Genomic DNA, 17908 nt, shown 5'->3' on the forward strand with positions numbered 1-17908 from the left:
ATACACATTTGTTTACAATATATGCCCTTAAGTTACACTTTTTCTAGTGTTAGTAAGAAATGAACCAAATGGCCTATTTTCTGCAAGCAGTCTGAAATCTATCAATGTATTATAGTGCAAGAGTGTTTTGCTTCACCCTAGTGGTGCCTGATCATAAACAAACAGGCTTTTAGCAGAACTATTCTCTCTGTCCTTCCTTCATGTAAAGCTGGATTTTGGTTCCCCACATCTCTTAAGTTGGTTAGTGGAAAAAGATGGGTCTTATATTTCACCGAGAAGGCAAGAAGCCCCCTGTTAATTTTGCCATCTATGTTCTTCCTAACTTCCAAGGGAAGTGGTGCTAGCTCCTACCTTGGGGGTCTTTAAGAGGAGGCTGGATAATTACCTAGCTGGGGTCATATGAGCCCACTATTCACTCCTGCCCAGGGCAGGGGGTGGACTTGATGATCTACTTAGGTCCCTTACGACCCTACAACTATGAAACTATGAAACCTTTGTTGTAGGTGGCCTCTCTGCTTCATGCTTGTCTTGGCTCGTCATGTTTTCTCCCTGTACCGAGTTTCTCTCCCTGGTTCTCCGTATTTTTTCATTCCACCCTCCCCCTGTATCTTGGCAGCAGCTGTGGTTTCAGTGAATCATAGTGAAAACCCAACTCCCAGCTCACAAAAAACTGACATCCTCTTCAATATGCGACAACTCTTTTCTCTTCTGTTCTGAGAAGGCTCTGCCTTTTTTTTTCAGGTAAGAGTTATAGTTGTTTGCTTGTTCTGGGTTGGCAAGCACTGGCCTTTGGAATAAGAAGATCCAAAACAAGAGGACACACTTATAGGACATGGGGCAAGAATTCCCAGCATCAAGGGTGCAGGAAAGGTGAAAGTATCTTGTTCCTCCTCTCACAATTATTATTTGTTTATAATGCAAGCCCACCACAGTCCCTATCAAGGACCAGGGCTCAATTATGTCAGGCACTGTCACAAACTACTCACAATCTCATGATGCATGATGTCAGAGGAAAAATTCCACATGTGAATGCGTTGGATGGATGAAGCTATCATGTGTAGTGGAGGAAAACAGCAGACAGGCCTGACTCTTACCTGTCTTGCTAGAGGTCAAGGGGTACATCAACTGAAAAAGGTTCAGAACTGCTGATGTACAGCATTAGAGACATTTCTAGAGAAATTTCCTACTTGACACTTTTTTAGGTGGTATCAGAATCAGTGCATTTGTCTTACAACCCTAAAAATGATCGTTTATTTTAGTTCAATTTAGTGCCAGCTGATGAAGGTGGGTTGACAGGGTGGGAGACTGAGGTCTATGTTCCCACAGAACAGCTCCAACTTTCCCAGTGATACACCTCCAGCCTGACCCAGAAGGACAACTTCTACAAGTGAAAGGAGTGCTCAGTGTCTAGGGTCCACTCAGTCCCTGACTTCTACACTGTTCCTGACGGTGCTAAATGATGGCTACTTTTAAACAATGGATACCCATCTATCAAGGACTGCACAGAATCCATCATACACACATTTTTTTTTGTCTGCAGGTCTCCACACCAGCATCCCTTGATGGTAATGTTCAGTTTGAACCGGCACCCTACACATGAAATGCTCTACCTATAGCCTGTCTTTATCTTCAGCCCTCCAGATGATACACTCTTCAATGTAGGAGTGAAGTTCTATATTTATGGCAGATCACAGGTATTGGCAGGTAGGGGAGATACCCACCTCTACCTTGTACACTCATGCTTGCTGTCTCTCATACATACACAATGCAGCAGATGGCCTGCTCAGCTTCCAGTGGGTCAGACAATATCATGTAACCGGGCAGCTTTCAGGGAATAGGTGGTGGAAGCTGCAGAGTGGGGGGAATATGGGTTGGGCATACTGAGCTGTCTTGCACATTCCTTTTCTATTACCATTTCAGAAGTGTGCCATAGTGCAAAGACATCAGTTCATCCTTAAAAAACAGAAGCAAAAACACTAGCAAGGCCGGGTCAACAGCACTGAGTAATGTTATAATGAGGGGGCTAGTTGAGTAAATGGAGGGGTTTGTTATCTCTGGTTCACCACTGGGCGTTTTTTCTATCAAAGGTTTCCTCTCTTACATAAAAAGCACCCTGCACATGTGGGGTATGGAAGGAGGAGGCTGGTGGTATTTATACCCATAAGGCCACAGAAATTGGCAGCATCACTAAGACTGCTACTCAGTTTTCTTAAAGGTGCTTGCTTCTCTGTCCTCCCCTTGTATGCAAAGGTAACACTCCCTGTGCTGCCAGCAGAACACCAGCACTTGAAACCAAGATTTGCCCCTTTTCTACCAGATAGATGGGCAGCTGTGACCTCATGAGTTCCCAGTTTCCTGAACTGTTCCCATTGAGACAAACTAGAGCCTTATTTACATGGGGGGAAAGTTCAGTTCCTCCCTCTCAACTCCGGTTTCTTGTGTAGCAATGCCACCGCCACATGATGTTATTAAAAAAAAAAGTCAGTTCAGTTTAGCTCAGCAAGGCAAAGCAAACACTCACGTGGGACCTTCACTGACTGATGCAAATCAAGTATATATTGTATAGCACCTTTCTTATTCAAAGCATACATTTCCAAGTTTTCTTCAGGGAACTGTGCAGTTGCAGTAGAAAAGGCAGGGACCTGAGGCTGGAGATTAGGAAACTGGGCATCAGCATCACAATAAGAGCTGCTGGATGCTGAACACTTGCAAATCTGACCCTTCCTTTTCCTCACAAAATATTTGGAAATTGGGTCCAGACCATGCTGAAAAATTCATCCAACCACATTTCCTGGTTTAAATTTTGACTTGGTTTATCATTTTTTAAGATGGACTTCCCCCTGCTTGGGTCACAATTCATCCCCATATCAGTCAAATTATATCAATAATATTCATTACAGCTAATTGGCATCAGGACACAGAGAAATGTCAGAAATAGCAAATATCTGGAGGAATCCAGAAGGAATAGGATGTCTAGTGCTTACAAGATCAGGACCATTCTAGCTCCAAGTCTGGATACTCTGCTATTCAAGATCTTTACTCTGCTAGTCAAGAGCTTTACATTAGCAACACACAGAGATGCCTCGTTTCAGCTAGAGACCAAATATAGTCTAACCAAGCATAAAGCATACAACCTGTCCCAAATCCTGGCTCAGTATAGAGGTGTCTGGCCACTGACATAGGGTTGTCAGGGGAAATAGAAAGAAGAACCTTTACTGCCCTGCAGTCCTTCCCTGTGTAGCGTTCCTGTTCATTGGAGATGAGGGTCAGGTGACTCCAATTAGGAAGCCATGACAAGTTCTCCAAGATTCAAGGAGCAAGAGACAAGAGCAAGATGAATTGTGGGAATACAAAAGGCAACTGGACACCACTGTGCTTCTGCTATGACCCAAGCATCACCGTAAAAGTCAGTAATTCACCAAGATGGCCAGAATGCTCTTTAACAATTTGGAGTAGGGCCCAAGGCTTTCCAGCACAAGTAGCCAACAAAAGATATAGCAGAGTAGACAGGAAAGCTCCTAAACAGCCTGAGGTCGACAGAACTGGGCAGTGAGTTCTTTGGGGTACATGTCTGTACCCTGGACTCCTGATCTGATGCAGGCCTTGAGCCGCTACCTGTAATACGAATAATATCCCTTTCTTCATGTCATCCCAAGCTGCTGCCATGGAAGTGCTGATGATACAGACTTTGGACTTTGCTATGGATTCATCAGGAAAGAGAAATAAGCAATGTCTGTTTTCCCTGGGGGGGGGATGGAGAACCAGCCCCAAACAGATCTGGTGGGTGGAATGGAAAGTTCCTGTGGTGAATGGCAAGTGTTTCTCAGCATGTAAAATCAAGTTTTAGAATTGGATGGGCTTCTCAGAGCCCCCTGTCAGCAGCCAGCATCTGGATCGGGCTTGTACACTGGGGTACTTGTTTTTTATTACCCCTCTAGTAGCTCACTGGTGAACATTATTTTAATCTCATATGATGAGGCTGCTTGCCTGCCAAGTCATAGTGGAGAGTTTCCCTACTACGGGTAAAATTCTGCCATCACTTGTCCCCACACAAACTGAATGAGAACTCCTCTAAGGATTGAAGGATGACTCTGGATTTACACACTGTCCCTCTACTGTACCCTACAGAATGTTTCCATATACCGGCTGTTACTACTTTCTCCCCCATCCCTTGTCAGTAGTGGGGTTGACACCCTGACAGCTGCTGGGCCTGGCTGAATGGGGAATAAACAGCGATACATTGTCTAGTGAGCCCAGAGCACTGCCTAGCTTTCTGTGTGGGTCTATTAACTTGCAAGCAATCAGCAGAATCAGCATTTCCACATTTTTTGCATGATGTTGATGCCACTTTTAGGCAAGTATTTGAGGCTGGAAGGCAAGGAGAGATTTTCTGTTTGATGCTAAAGGAGAGGTTGGAGGGCTACCTGGGAACTAAATGAACTTCCAGGAGAAATCTGGAAGTAACATAACCTAGGAGCTCAGATGACAAATCAAAATGAGCCCCCCTCAGAGAAGAACAAAAAAATGCTTCTAGCTGATCTGTATTTTAAAGGAAAGACTCATGTAAGTAAAAGGAAATGGACCAAATTCAGCTTTTAGTTCCCTAGTATAAATCTGGCATGTCCTCCACTGCAAAGCCAGAGTAACTCTTCAGACACTAAGGGCATTTATACACATGCTCCTGGGGTGGACACATGCTTTAACTAGAGCAGCACTGAGACCTGCAGGTCCCAGTGCATGATGTTTATCAGCATCCCCACACTGAAAAAATGATGGCAAGGGCACTTTAACTAAAGCTCGCTGAACAAGCTGGGGGCTTCAACTACAGCTCATTGAACAAACTTTCATTAAAGTGCCATTTTTCAGTGAGGGGACACTGATACGTGGGATGCTGGCATCTGCTGGAGTGCGGTAATTACCACGCTCCAGCAGACTTGATTAATCGAGTCTGCTCCCATGTGCTGTAATTACAGTGCGTCAGACCAGCCTTGCTGCATGTGTACAGGAGCCCCAAAGCTGTTACTTTGGATTGCTGGTGGTGTAAGGGAGAGCAGTGTTTGGATCAGCAAAGAGATTCCCCGTGCACTTACAATTTTAGGTTCTTATAAATGTCTGAATGTTTTGGTGCTTTTCATGCCTCTCTGACCTGCAATTCTGGCCTGCAAATTTAAAGAGAGCAGACTCTCTTGTGTTATTTGGGGCATTTCCTGTTTGGGCCAAAAGGATTATGAGAAAGGTCTCTATCACTGTCTTTGGGCATTTCTCCTCTTGCTGTCAAGGGGACTGAGGAAGGGAAGATGGAGTGAAAGACAGGCTTTGCGTGGGAATGGAGCTGAAATCTCTGGAATCCTCAAGCAAGGAGAGAGGTGACTTTAGAGGGAAACTACCTCTCCCATCCCTAGTGCGGAAACTTAAATTAACTGCAGCACACATCCCTCACTCTACTAGTAGAAGTAATATCAGCTGTCAGGATCAGACTGGAATGACGCCAATTTATACAGCTTATGTATTTGCCCATGGCATGGAATTTATTTTAGGAGCTGGACTTCCAGGAGCAAAAGGTCCTTGGACATTTGGTGAGGAGGGGAGCGGGTGCTGACTCTTTAGCAGGTGACACTAGGAAGCAGCAGCTGAGACTATGGTCTCAGCTTCACAGAAGCAGGGGATGTGGACACAAATTCTGACTCAGTAGCAAAACCCCCCACTGAGAGCAGCTGAGAGGGAAGGAACTCACAAGTGGATTGGCACACACCTGTGATAGGCAGGGGTAAATCGTGATGGGTCCTGTGGGCCTGTGTATGGATGGGGAGAAGCAGAATAGGAGTGTGTATATGTGTGTACACAAAGGTGAGGGGCACAGCGCATTGCTAGGGGGTGAATGGGTGTGCCAGGGGCATGGGAAGGGGCAGGGTGGTGAGATGTTATTCAGCAGGGCTTTGGGGAGGGAGAAAAGGTGGAAGGGAAGTTCTTACCACATTTGGAAAGTCTGCCAGTCATCAACTCCATACAGTTAGTGGTGTCTGGATCATAGAACGGAAAGAGGAGGGAGGGAGGGAAAAACATAAAAAGAAGGTTTCCATACCTCTGTGCACAAAGGAGTCACTTAGCACATTATCTTCTGAAGCAGGAAACACACAAAGCTGGGAGCTTACACAGCCCAGGTCAAATTCTGCCCCTGTTTGCATTAGCATAGCCTGAACAGTGTAACTGAAATTGGAGCTTGCCTTGTTCCCTTCCCATTTCTACCCACCCACTTATCTTAATTGATAGGCATTTACCAAAAGCCAAACAGGTTTTTGCAACTCTGTTAATGAACAGAAAGCCTGCAAACGCTGTGTTCTGCCTGGCCATCCCTGAAAACATTCCCACAAAACTGAAGCTATGTCTAGGCCCCTGACTTGTGCATCAACACTGTGAGGAAAACCTATTATGGTGTAAGTGCGCTATTTTATATCTGGTCTAGGTGTGAGCTGTGCTCTTCTGGCATCTCAATGCCTCAAAAAGTCACTCTTTAGACTCCAGGGATAACTTCCCAGCCTCAGAAATTATTCTGCTTCCCCTTCTCATGGGGAGTAGCCCCCTTTATCAAGTACTCACAGACTACAGGACTGCTTAACTAAATGATGGCAGAATCTGGCTCTTAATTACTTCATCTTATCCATCAGAGCTGTCTATAGCTGCCATCACTTTAGTACCTAAGCCTTTCTTAATGGAATGCAGTAAACTGGGATGCAGAGGGAGGAAGAAATATAAGTTTCAATACAGGGAGCACATCTTTATAGAACATGGCACAGAGGAACACTTTTAACACTTTCTTACCCCATTTAAATGGGGGTGAGAAAATATCTTCCCCAGTTACTCTGTCTGGGTTTTGACAGCACTCAGAACCCAAGAGAGTGGTTTTCTGGTGCTGGGTAGTCTGGAGTGTCCACTGGCTGTTCCCACCAGTCCCAAAGCTCCTCGCACTGAGTTTTGTCTCACCATTAAGACTCATGTCCCCAGGCTAGAGGATTCTTGGAAACACATACATCCGTATGTATATGGAACATCCTTGAATGCTAGATGTTTTTAGGTGTTCTCTGTCTGTCAACAGCTCAGCATGGGAGCCAAGAAGGAGGCAGGCCAGAGTAACCAGTCAGTCCTTCTATTGAATTAGTTATTGGGTGAGTCACGCTGGAGAGCAGGCAGATGATAGACTAACTCCTTGGGTCCACTGGCACTTGTCAAAAGCAGCAGAGAAGACCTTCCAGCAGTCCCTACCACCAAGGTTAGAGTCAGGCCAGCAGAGGGAAGAGGGAAATAACACCCACTGGGCACAGGCAGCCTCTAAAAAGGGACAGGGTAGGGGAAAAAGGGAAAAAGAAAAGGGTTGGGGAGCAGAGAGCATAGGATTTGTGAAGGGGGCCTAGAGGAAGGGAAGAAGGAAACCGAAGCGATAAGGCATGTGAGAATGGGCTTAGGTGGAGGACATCAGGGAGCTGGGTGGTAGGGTGTGTCAGGGTATTTAGGGGAGGGAGTGGGGTGTGTAAGAAAGGCCAGGACTTTTAATGGTTTGGCAGCCATTCTGCACCTGACAGAATGAGTGTGGGAATTCCTGGCCATGTACAGGCAAAACAAACTAGGTTCCTCATTGAAGCTGGACACCACATTTCAGCACTTAACTAAAGCTGTTTGAATCTGCAAACAGCCAAGAGCCAAGCTGGCATGGGCATACAGCATACTATTCACTTACAACTTTAGCCTTCTTCATTCCCCCAATAGCCAACACCATTTGGACTGCCTGTTCCTATTCCAAGTGATGCCATGGTATGCTGGTGACATTTCACCAACCACAGAGTCAAGCCAGAGACAGAGCGAGATGGGCATGTACCACAACAGTCCCTATTCTACTAGGTGGCCTGGATTTTCACAGGTTTTCTTGTTAATGTTACTTTATTTTATCTCTTGTAGTTCACATAATATTTAAAACTTGTGTATTGAGTTCCAAAATTTAGATCCACATTTTTAACATCAAGATTAAGGGCCAACTCTATTATAAACAGCTTTGCCAAACTGGGCCGTACAGCAAAATGGACCATGAAATTTATGAGACAGCCACCCTACCTGACAGCTACATGCTCCATTTGTGTTCTCTGGCTGAAGTAAAGCCACCAGCATAAATGCATGTTGGGGCATCAGACTAGAGCAGGACCAGTAATCCAAATGGGTCTGGATGATAACCACTGTCCTTAACAAGGATATGCTATAGCATTGTATTAATTCTGGGAACCATAGTTCTCAGGGCATCTACTGAAAAACTGATATGTTAAAAGCCCTTCATTTTTTATTATAGACATAGGTTTCATACTTAATATCATTTCTTTCATGGCAATAGAAAAAATACAATTTTTATCCATAGAAAATTAACACCCCCCCCCCAGCAAACCATTGAGAGTAATCTTCTGTCCATGGATAATAATATTAAATCTGATGCCTGGGGAATATAGATGTGCTTCTGAGGCAAATAAGACAAATTCCACATGCCTTCAAGGCACCTGAGAACTGTGGGAATGCCATGTCAGTACCCTTTTTAATATGTGGTGTAGACTTTAATTAAAACATGTCTATCCCTGTTCATGACCTATGTGATGACCCAGGTCTCTTTATGTTACAGTGATCTGCACAGTCAATCACATGTTGGCTTATTATCAGGAACCTGGTTATAACTCAGATCCAGTCTGTTTCATGAGGGAGTGGGCAATTGGTTTAGTTAAAATGAAAACTTTGCATATAAACCAAGCCTGGAACATCCTCCACTCTCCCTCTCCCTCCCCACTTTCTTAAAGTGACCCTTCACTTTTCTTTTCTTCTTTGCTTTTTTCTTAACCTTTTCACCTCTTTCACTGCTGTCTAAGTTTGGCTGCAAAAAGGGGTATTCTGGACTTCTGTGAAACTGTAAATTGTGCCAATCCCAGAAATCTCATGCAAATAACTGCGGCAGTGAAATTTCAAGAGCAAAGGACCGATGCTTTGAAGTGCAAAGCCTTTCCTGTGACATGACAAGTGACCTCAATGACCATTATCAGCACCCCGTAGGAGCTGCTCAGTTCCAAGGCAGTTCACATACATTTCCCAGCTTCCAGGTGCTTGTCTAATGTGGACTGGCTTTCCATCAAGACTGAGGATGACTCCTGGGATGTCATTCTCATGGTTCAGGTCTTCATCAGAATTATTTCCTTGAAAAGCCCTACAACTCAGTCACTAGTCATTCCTTATATCCAACTGATGATTACAGCTTCAGTTCTTTTCATGCATTTGGTTGCCACAAGTTTCTTCTCAGTCTTTGGACTACTTAACCAACCTATTGGATTGTTACAGCTCTGGGCTAACATGTGACCATGCAGATGTAAATGCTTATAAACTAATAAAGCTAATTCAGTCATTTAAGCATCTTTTATTCTGTACAGTGAATTTACCACACCAATGCGATAGGAGAGTGGCTCTGTATTATTTTCTGCATGTAGGCTGGTATTAAAGAAGAAAACACCCAGACAGGTTCTGTTTTGAGGTTTATATATCGTTTCTAACCAATTGCTAACTCTAATGCTGGGAGCTGGAATTTCCAGCTGTGACACTGAGAAGCTCTGAAACTGCCAGCTGCCAGAAGGCTAAAACCTGACATAAAGCAGAAAAAAGTATGCAGAGAAGCTGAGAGTCCAGTGCAGAGTTGTTAAGAAAGGCTGCATCAATGCTGCTATTTGCCCAGAAACTGGGACAAAGGGATATGCAGGAGAACTCCCTTCACCAGAAGGAAATGCTAATGTGGGGAAAACTGACATCCAGTGAAGGGTCACTGTTTGCTCTGGCTAACCTCCATTTACCAGCTGTTCCTATTGCTATTGCTTCTATTATCCTATTGCACCAGAGGAAAGTGGAGCACAGTTTAACAGGGATTGTACTTGATTAAAACAAAAGCAAAGATCTGGGATTTCCTCCCTCTACAGAGACTCCTCACCCCCTTATTTGTCCCCCCAGCACAGAACGGTCCTTTTTCTAGGTTAAGTTTGAGGTACATAGAGCCAGGTGTGAACTGGGATCAAGGCTGAATGTCCATAGAGACAATATTCTTTCTTGGCCCAGGAGAAAGTGATTCTTTTAGGGGCAGGGCTGAGCATAATGGATTTTGTGATGTTGGTTTTGTCCCAGTGGTTGTCTTAAGCAAGGGATTAATTGGTGCAGCACTGGAGGAGAAGGTGGGCTGGACTGATCCTGCCCAGCTGGGCTGTGTTTCTGATAGAGACTGGAATTTTTAATGAGTGACTTTTACTTCTAATATGGCTGTCATGGATTTAGACTTTTAATGGTGGCTTCTATTTTATTCATTCTGAGTAGCTGGAAGGGAATAAGCAAAGTGAATTCCTGGACACAGGAAGACGGGTGAATGATACTAACTGGGGAGTGAGACTGTAGAGTGTGACACAGAAACACACCTACCTCTGTCAAAGAGGGAGACATACACATGCACACTCAGATACACACTCAGAAGCGCATACATGCGTGCACGCACACATAGACAACGCAACATCTACAAAGGCTTTTGTGAGCTGGAGGAAATGAGAAACAAAGGAAAGTGAGTCCGGTTCTGAAACCCAGGCAAGCCGGTTTAGTGGGCTGGCATGTTGCTCAAGTGGATCAAAGAGGGCAGGAGAGAGAACGAGCATCAGTATCAGGAGCCAAGAGGTCCTTGCTGATGCTGCTGATGGAAGGGGAGACACTTTCAGGGACGGGCTGCCCTGCTCTAAAGCATGACTGTTGAAACATATCCTTCCACATGCCTAACTTTATATGCAAGGGAGAGGCCTGCATAGCTGGTAGGCCTGTGGCAGTGAGCAGGGGAAGTGAAACCATATATGGCATGCATCCTTCCAGCCTTACTGAGGCTGAGCTGCATCACTAATGCTGTTGGTTTCAGAGAGATTAATACAAAGTCAGGCATTATCTGACATGCAGGAAGGGTGGGAGCACCTGGCTGTGAATGATTTGGGGTGAAAGGCTGGTGGGTTGGCAACCCCTTGCTAACTGACCTGTCTTTACCAGGCTGCAGGGCCAAATGCAATAGACCTCATTAACATGACATAAGGAACAGTTCTGGGATACAGCCATGCTGATGTAGAGGCTCACAGTACCCAGGGTGGGGCTGTTAAAAGTATTTGGAGAGCAGAGCAGAGTTCAACACGTGTTGGCAGGTGCTGAAGCAGCATGAGGTGAACATCCTGATACTGCTGGTTTCAATCCCTTTGAAGTCATGGAAGAGGAAGGTCAAAGAGAACTGCGTATTAACTTTGTTTCCTGGGACGGGGTATGGGGTCCATACTGCTGCCTCCTTCCCTTTCTTCTCCAAGAGAGGCCACCCTGCAGTGTGACATCCTTCAGATGAGAAAGGCTGGGCCTGACTCACCAAAGAACCCACTGCCTCTCCCACGGCTGAGCCCCCTGCCTTCACTTCACCTTCGCACCGTGTTTCCAGGCATTTTGTACACAACCACACACAATTTCGATGTGTCAGGGGAACAGGAAGGAAGCCGAGTTCTCTTTTGCCTCCCCCATGGACAGAGTTAACTGACCTCACTCTAGTTTCTGGGAAATGACTGTCACAACTGCCACCTAATGATGACAAGTCCTTCTGTCCAACTGCAGCCCATCTGGACCAGATGAGGAATTGCTGTTCTCAGTCTCTCAAACCATCCTGTATCCCAGTCGAGCTTGAGAGACGTGGCCTATGGCTTGCCTGATTTGAGATACTGGCTGTCACTTTCACTGTAATAATCTTCTTTTAATTCTTTCCCCCCAACCTGTTGTTTCCCTTGTTTCTCCTGGACCCTGGATTCCAAGCTACATTTTCCAAGTGCATCCATTCTCTCCTCAGGAAACACACACACCTTCTTTAGCAGGGCATTTGATTACAAGGTTCTTTGTTTGAGATGGGCCACCCTATTGCCTGGATATTTCCACATGCTGGGGGAGACTCATTTCAGTTCCAGGAGCCTGGCTGTTCTTTTTCTAGGCACGTGCAAGTTTTATATACACTCCCCACCTTTTCACTGATGGAGGGCTGAACTTTCATTGCTACTGAGAGATACTCTGGTGAAGCTTTAGACAGAAGGGAAGGAGATTCTGAATCTACAATTTGATTTCCCCATTCCAGAAACAGAGCAAAACTGTGTATCAGATGCATTTCCCACAGAATGATTGTCCTGAACACTTTCCTTCACCTGCTAGGCAAGCAAATGTATTTCATTCCATGTCACTGACAGAACTCTCCAAACGGAAATGTTCAGGCAGCATCCCATGTTTAGGAGAAACAAGGTCTAAATCTTTCTAGCCAGTCTCAGCAGATGAAGCAATAAGGGCCTGGGAGTGGTGGGGATTAGAGAAGTTGCAAACTTCTTTAAGGGGGTTTGCTCAGCAAATCTCCAATCCATGTCAATGGCAGGTTTGCACAAAGATCAAAATAGAAATTGGTTCTCAGGTATAATTTTTACTGACCAATGTTTTTTTTTTTATTATGTTAATCATCACAGCCTGAGAAGGTTCTCTGCGCAGTGTCTGACTTCACCTTCTCTTCCTTTCACTGTCTTGATCCCTCTTCCCTGTCTTTGACAGTCTCCTCTTTTCTACTCCCTGCATTTCCACCTCTTAAGGAACCCCTGATGCCCAACCATCCCGAGGAGTTTAACTCTCCCCCTTCTCTCTTTTAAAATGATCGGCATAGAAAGAGGTAATGCTGCTATTTGTCAAATGTCATCTGTCAAATGTCATCATTAGGTTTTAGAGTGAACACGCTGCCATGCTTTGTGGATTGGAGCCAGTCTGCACCTCTGAGTCACTATTTCAGGTTGACCGCAGACTCAGGAAGAGGACACCACAATGGGCTGCACTTGGAAGGCTTTCGTTACAACAGTGAAAGAAACTAAATTCTTCTTTGAAGTGAAAGCTCCAGTTCTGCAGAACCTAAATGCGTTGTGTGGTCTGTGACCTCCTGGCGCTCAGAGAGGTTTTGCTGTTAACTTCTTGCTAATCTGAGACTCTCTGGTGTTGGGATTTTCATGGCATGCTTGCTGGGACTTTAATCTGGTGTCTTTTACACATCTCCCTATGCTGAAGGGTTCTGGAGCTGAAGAAAACCTGGAATGTCGGCTGATGGCACTGCCTTGGAAGAGGGTACAAATGGCTCTTTGGGCAAGAGGAGGGGGAGCTGCTTACTTTGGGAATGTGTGTGGGATGCCGGAGCGGGGATGAGGGAGGGAGGAATGGGGTGGGTGAGAGGGGAGTTCTCGTTCTGTCTGACCAGAGCTAGATTGCAGTTGCAGTCAGAGGGACATGCTCCCTGGCCCTTCGGGCCTGAGAGACGCTTCGCCTTCATGTCCTTGCTGAAGCAAAGCTCTTGACAGCTGAATGACTTACCTGATAACTGCTGCACTGAAGGCTGGTCATGTGTGCTTAACAACTGTGCCTGAATGGTTTCTACTACCCTCTTAAAGCGACGGCTTGGACCTGCAGGGGGAGAACCACAAATGGCTGTGAGAGGAGAGTCCCCGTGCAGTCACACAGGATTTGAGAGGAGACAGAAAAAGCACATCTCTTTCAGTCTTCTCCCCCAGCATCAGACTGGGATAGTATCTGTGACTTAGTGAAGGAGTGCGACCATGAGATGCTACTGCACCACCATGCAGGACTCAATAGGAGGGCCATGCTTAGGAGCTGCTCTTCCTTCTTGGCATCTGAGACCCCATCAGGACTTGTTCTTCTTGAGCTTTCCTCCTCCCTCAAACAGCTCCCCTGCCATCCTGAACTGGGAATTATGGCCATTTTCACTCCCAGAGGTTCTTAATTGACAGATCCATTCCAATTTCCACCTAACGGAGTTTGACCTTAGACTATGCTATCTTACCAAAGGTGAGGCCATTTGCAACCAAGTAGTGCCAGGGCAGGCTAAAATTGACTTGTGGCACCCACAAATTTGCTGGATCTTAGAGCCACCAGGTTTCATAAATAAGAATGACTCCTTCCTCAGACCTGACAGGCAGTCTGTGATGAGCAAGAGGATGCTGGGAAAGGAAGGCCAAGGGCACACACTCAGCTTTTGCAACCAGCAGTGGGATCTGATGAGGGACTGGGATTTATTCCTCTGCCTTTGGTGAAGGGGAATAAGTCAGAAAGAGGAGGGAGATGGGGACAGAGAAGACACAGAAGAGAATCCAGGTTAGTGAGAGGCTCAGTTCTGCAGTCCCTCCCCCTCAGTTTGCTGTCTTAGCTAATCACAGGGCATGCTGTGGGAGAGGTGGGCCAGCTCAGAGTGGCTATTACATGTAACTTATGCTCCTGGTAAGGGAGGGAGCCCTGTGGCCCCCCCAGTGCTGAGAGACAGATGTTTACTGAACTAGCGAGGCACGACAGAATAGAACCGAGCAAGTTCAATGCATGCAACGGCATCCTGCCATGACGCATGGACGAGAGCACAGGACTTGGAAGGAAGAAGGATAAGCCAGCCACAACATTAGAAACTCCGATGCTGATGCTGCCCTTGGGCGTTCCTTTCCTTCCTGGTGTGCACACTGCTGCCCAAGTCATCACAGGTCTATGCTGTCCCTCGTGTTCCTCCGTTTCTACATTTGCCCTCTCCTCATGAGTTCTGGATCTCCATCTTCTTCCCTCCCATTGCTCAGCTCCTGCTCTGGGCTCCCTGGCAGAGGGGTGGACTGTGGCTGGCCATGGTTACCTGATAAGAGTGTGAAAGTGACAGAGTAGATCCCATTCTCCTTCTGGGCCTCGCCCCCTTCTGTGTATGTTATGTCCACCTGGAACTTCACCGGCTTCTGGAAGACAGCGGGACCTCCCGTGGACTTGTATTCTGCACGGAAACTCGTCTGTGAGATGACGCTGTGACTGAGGCTGGGGATCTGAAATGGGGGGGTGGGCAGCAGGAGACAGTACAGTCAGAGGACAAATACCAAGATGACAAAAGCTCTAGTTAAGGAGAACCTTTTTTTTTCTCTGGAGGACTCCAAAGACATCAGAGGAGGAAAGATTTGCTTCTTCTAGGCTCAGACTTACAAAGCCTTGTGTCCAGCACCTCACAAGAATATATAGCACCTTGCTGGATTGAGCCATAGTTACAGAGTGCATGCCAGTCAAGTATCTGACATGCTTCAAACCTCCATTTGCTCCGTAACGTGTACAACCAAGTACGGGTGACACCAATATTTACAACTCAGTGACAGCTGATATCAGGTGAAGGTAGAAAATTTATGGTCCAATTTCAGAGAGACCAGAAATAGGGAGGGATACCTGATAGCTGACCTGGCACATAAAGTGTACCAGAATCTGGACTATGCAAAAGGATCTACCCTGATCAGGAAACACCAGTGCTGGTAAAATCTGGGCAGTGAAAACATTCTGAGTTGTCAGTACTAAGCAGAATACTCCTTGTACCTTCACACTTGAAGAGCTTCACAATTACTCACGGCTCAGTTTGCATTCATGGCTCAGGCCAAAATTTCAAATACACCCAGCTCCTACTTATTCTTCTATGTAAGGGCCAGAATTTCACAAGTGCTGAAAGCTTTAGAAATTTAACCTCTTATCTGGGATCAAAAAAAAGGAGCTGAGTTCTTTGAAATATCTAACCCAAGGGATTTACTTAGCAGGTTGATGCCTTGCTTTTAATTATGAAGCTGGCTAGGAGATAGAACTGGGGTCTTCAGAGTGAATGCACCGCTAGAAGAGACAGGACTGTGAATTGAGACACTCTGCAAACCCTCTGTTCTGAGTTGAATTTGTGGGCCAGACAATGGGACAGACGCAGTTTACATAAGAGTGTGCTGGTTTCCAGAGGGTGACGGACACTATTATGTCCTGCTCTGCTGTGTATGAAAAGGTTAAGGGGTCCTGATTATGGAAAGCAAGTCTTCAGAGGAGGTCTATCATTAGGACTGACACTGACTGAAAAACAATGTTATTTCGGCAAACTATATTAAAAAAACCCCAACCCTTAAATTTGGGGTCTGGGAGGACACTTAAACAACATATGGGTGTTTCCAGTGCTCTTGAAATGAAAACAAGCATTTAAATTAACATCTACCTCATTTATATGTCCTTTGGGCAAGGGGAGAGAAAGAGATCTCTGGATCTGGAAGGGTGAATCTCTTGACACACACACACACACACACACACACACACACAGACACACACACACACACACACACTCTCTCTCTCTCTCTCTCTCTCTCTCTCTCTCTCTCTCTGTAGTAGTGGTCATCTCCAGAGGTGGTCATGATGCCCCTGAAGACCCCCTCAGCTCTTGCCTCCTGTGGGTGATCTCCCCTTCATCTCACTTGCCATGCTTTGATGAAATGATACTTTTAGGAAAGAGACGTTGCCCCAGGGCTCCCCAAGTCAGATCTCTCATGAACACAAATGCCCATGCTCATTGCCTTAAGGGCTAATCACATGGCTCCAACCACCCCTTACAGCCTACCTATACCTAGCAGATGCTACTCCTTCCTTCTTCCTTCCTAAGCAATGGGCTCCAAGCCCTAGTCCTTGTCTCTCTTGGGCTATGGGCTCCTTAGCCCCCTTGGTCTCTGGCTGTGACTCCCCAGTCTTTGGCTCCTCTCTCTGAGCCCTGGCTTCACTCCTAGGCCAGTCAAGATTGCCGGGGCCCCCTGGCTCTGCCAGTCTCTGGCTGTGGCCCTCCTTCCTCCCCTACTGGGCCAGTGAGACCTTTGGGCACTTGCCCCTCATGGGCTACAAGCCTCCAGGTTCTCTGGCCCCTTTTTTCTTTCTTGGCCAGCTGCAACCACCTTACCTCCCTTTAATCCCTTCCACAAACCTCCAGAGTTGCTTACTCCAGCTCAGATGTTGCCCAGGAGTCCTACTGCCCAGGAGCTCCTCTCTCCATGGCTCTCAGGGCTAGACTCCCTCCCCAGCCCAGGCCCTGGGCTTATATACTTCAAGCCCAGCCCCCTTCTGATTAAGTGACTCTCGAATTGGCCCCTGCCACACTTGCAGGCTACTTCTCACTCAGCCTCTTCCCCTCAAAGCGATAGGCATGGTAAGTGCCCTGTCACACATACACATGCACACATGCAGGGGTGCCAGTCCCAGAGATCACATGTGTGAAAGAGAAAAACCTGAGCTGCAGATTGAAATCACCACCCCCTTGCCACTGAGGTTGCAGTCCTTGAAGGAAATGAGCCTGCTCCATTCGTGAGGTGCAGAGAAGGAGGATTAAACTTAAGATGCAGAAGTCTGATGTGACGCAGGTTTACCTGCCTGGTGCAAGGGAAAGAGCACTCTGAGGACTGTCAAGGCACCCGGAGGGAGAAGGGAAGGATAATGTGACATAAATAAAACGGAACCATTGATTAAGGAAATTAACTTTCTACACAGTGCAGTGGCACTTTAAGCTCTGGATGTATTTCAGTTGTGAGTACAGCAAGCCTGGAAGGTGCAATGCTTTTCCACTTAAGAGTTTACCATCTGTTTGGAGAAATCTAGCTCCCCAGTTGGACAGGTTCAAGCACAGAACTAAGGAACAGACTGCAGGAATAGGCACATAAGGGATAAAAGCAAGACAGTATAGGTTTTGCCTGAGCACAGTTGGCTTCATAAAGTCTCTAGAATTGAACAGCAAGAGGAGTGAACAGCACTTGCTGGACTGACTTACCGAAAGGAAAGCGTGGACTATGTCAGCCTTGATGGAGCTTAGCGGTTTGTCCTTAATGACCACAAAGATCTGTTCTTCTTTTTCTAGGTTGATGAAGTTACCAAACCAGGATTTTTTGGCAAGCCTGACAGGAACAGAAAAGAAAAAAAGAAACCAAAAGAAGGAAGCTTTAGAATAGATCAGCATAATTTCATGGGCACC

At 46.1% G+C, this 17908-nt stretch overlaps 1 protein-coding gene across 9 annotated transcripts in view; it reads right to left on the reverse strand.

Annotated features, from left to right (window-relative positions):
- The window catches only part of BRSK2 (BR serine/threonine kinase 2), a 581381-nt gene that overhangs the window by 16993 nt on the left and 546480 nt on the right, over positions 1–17908 (reverse strand). For 6 of the 9 annotated variants that reach the window (XM_019519755.1, XM_019519753.1, XM_019519756.1 and 3 more), the window contains 4 exons: positions 17708–17831; positions 14759–14939; positions 13444–13533; positions 5973–6020 (listed from right to left, as the gene is read on the reverse strand). In XM_019519755.1, coding sequence (XP_019375300.1) covers positions 5973–6020; positions 13444–13533; positions 14759–14939; positions 17708–17831 — 443 coding nt within the window. The remainder of the gene's footprint in view (positions 1–5972; positions 6021–13443; positions 13534–14758; positions 14940–17707; positions 17832–17908) is intronic. The other 3 variants (XM_019519757.1, XM_019519761.1, XM_019519759.1) reach the window with 1 other exon arrangement.

Source organism: Gavialis gangeticus, unplaced genomic scaffold, assembly GCF_001723915.1.
Source record: "Gavialis gangeticus isolate Ggan-Ray unplaced genomic scaffold, GavGan_comp1, whole genome shotgun sequence".
In the NCBI taxonomy this organism is placed as follows: Eukaryota; Metazoa; Chordata; order Crocodylia; family Gavialidae; genus Gavialis; species Gavialis gangeticus.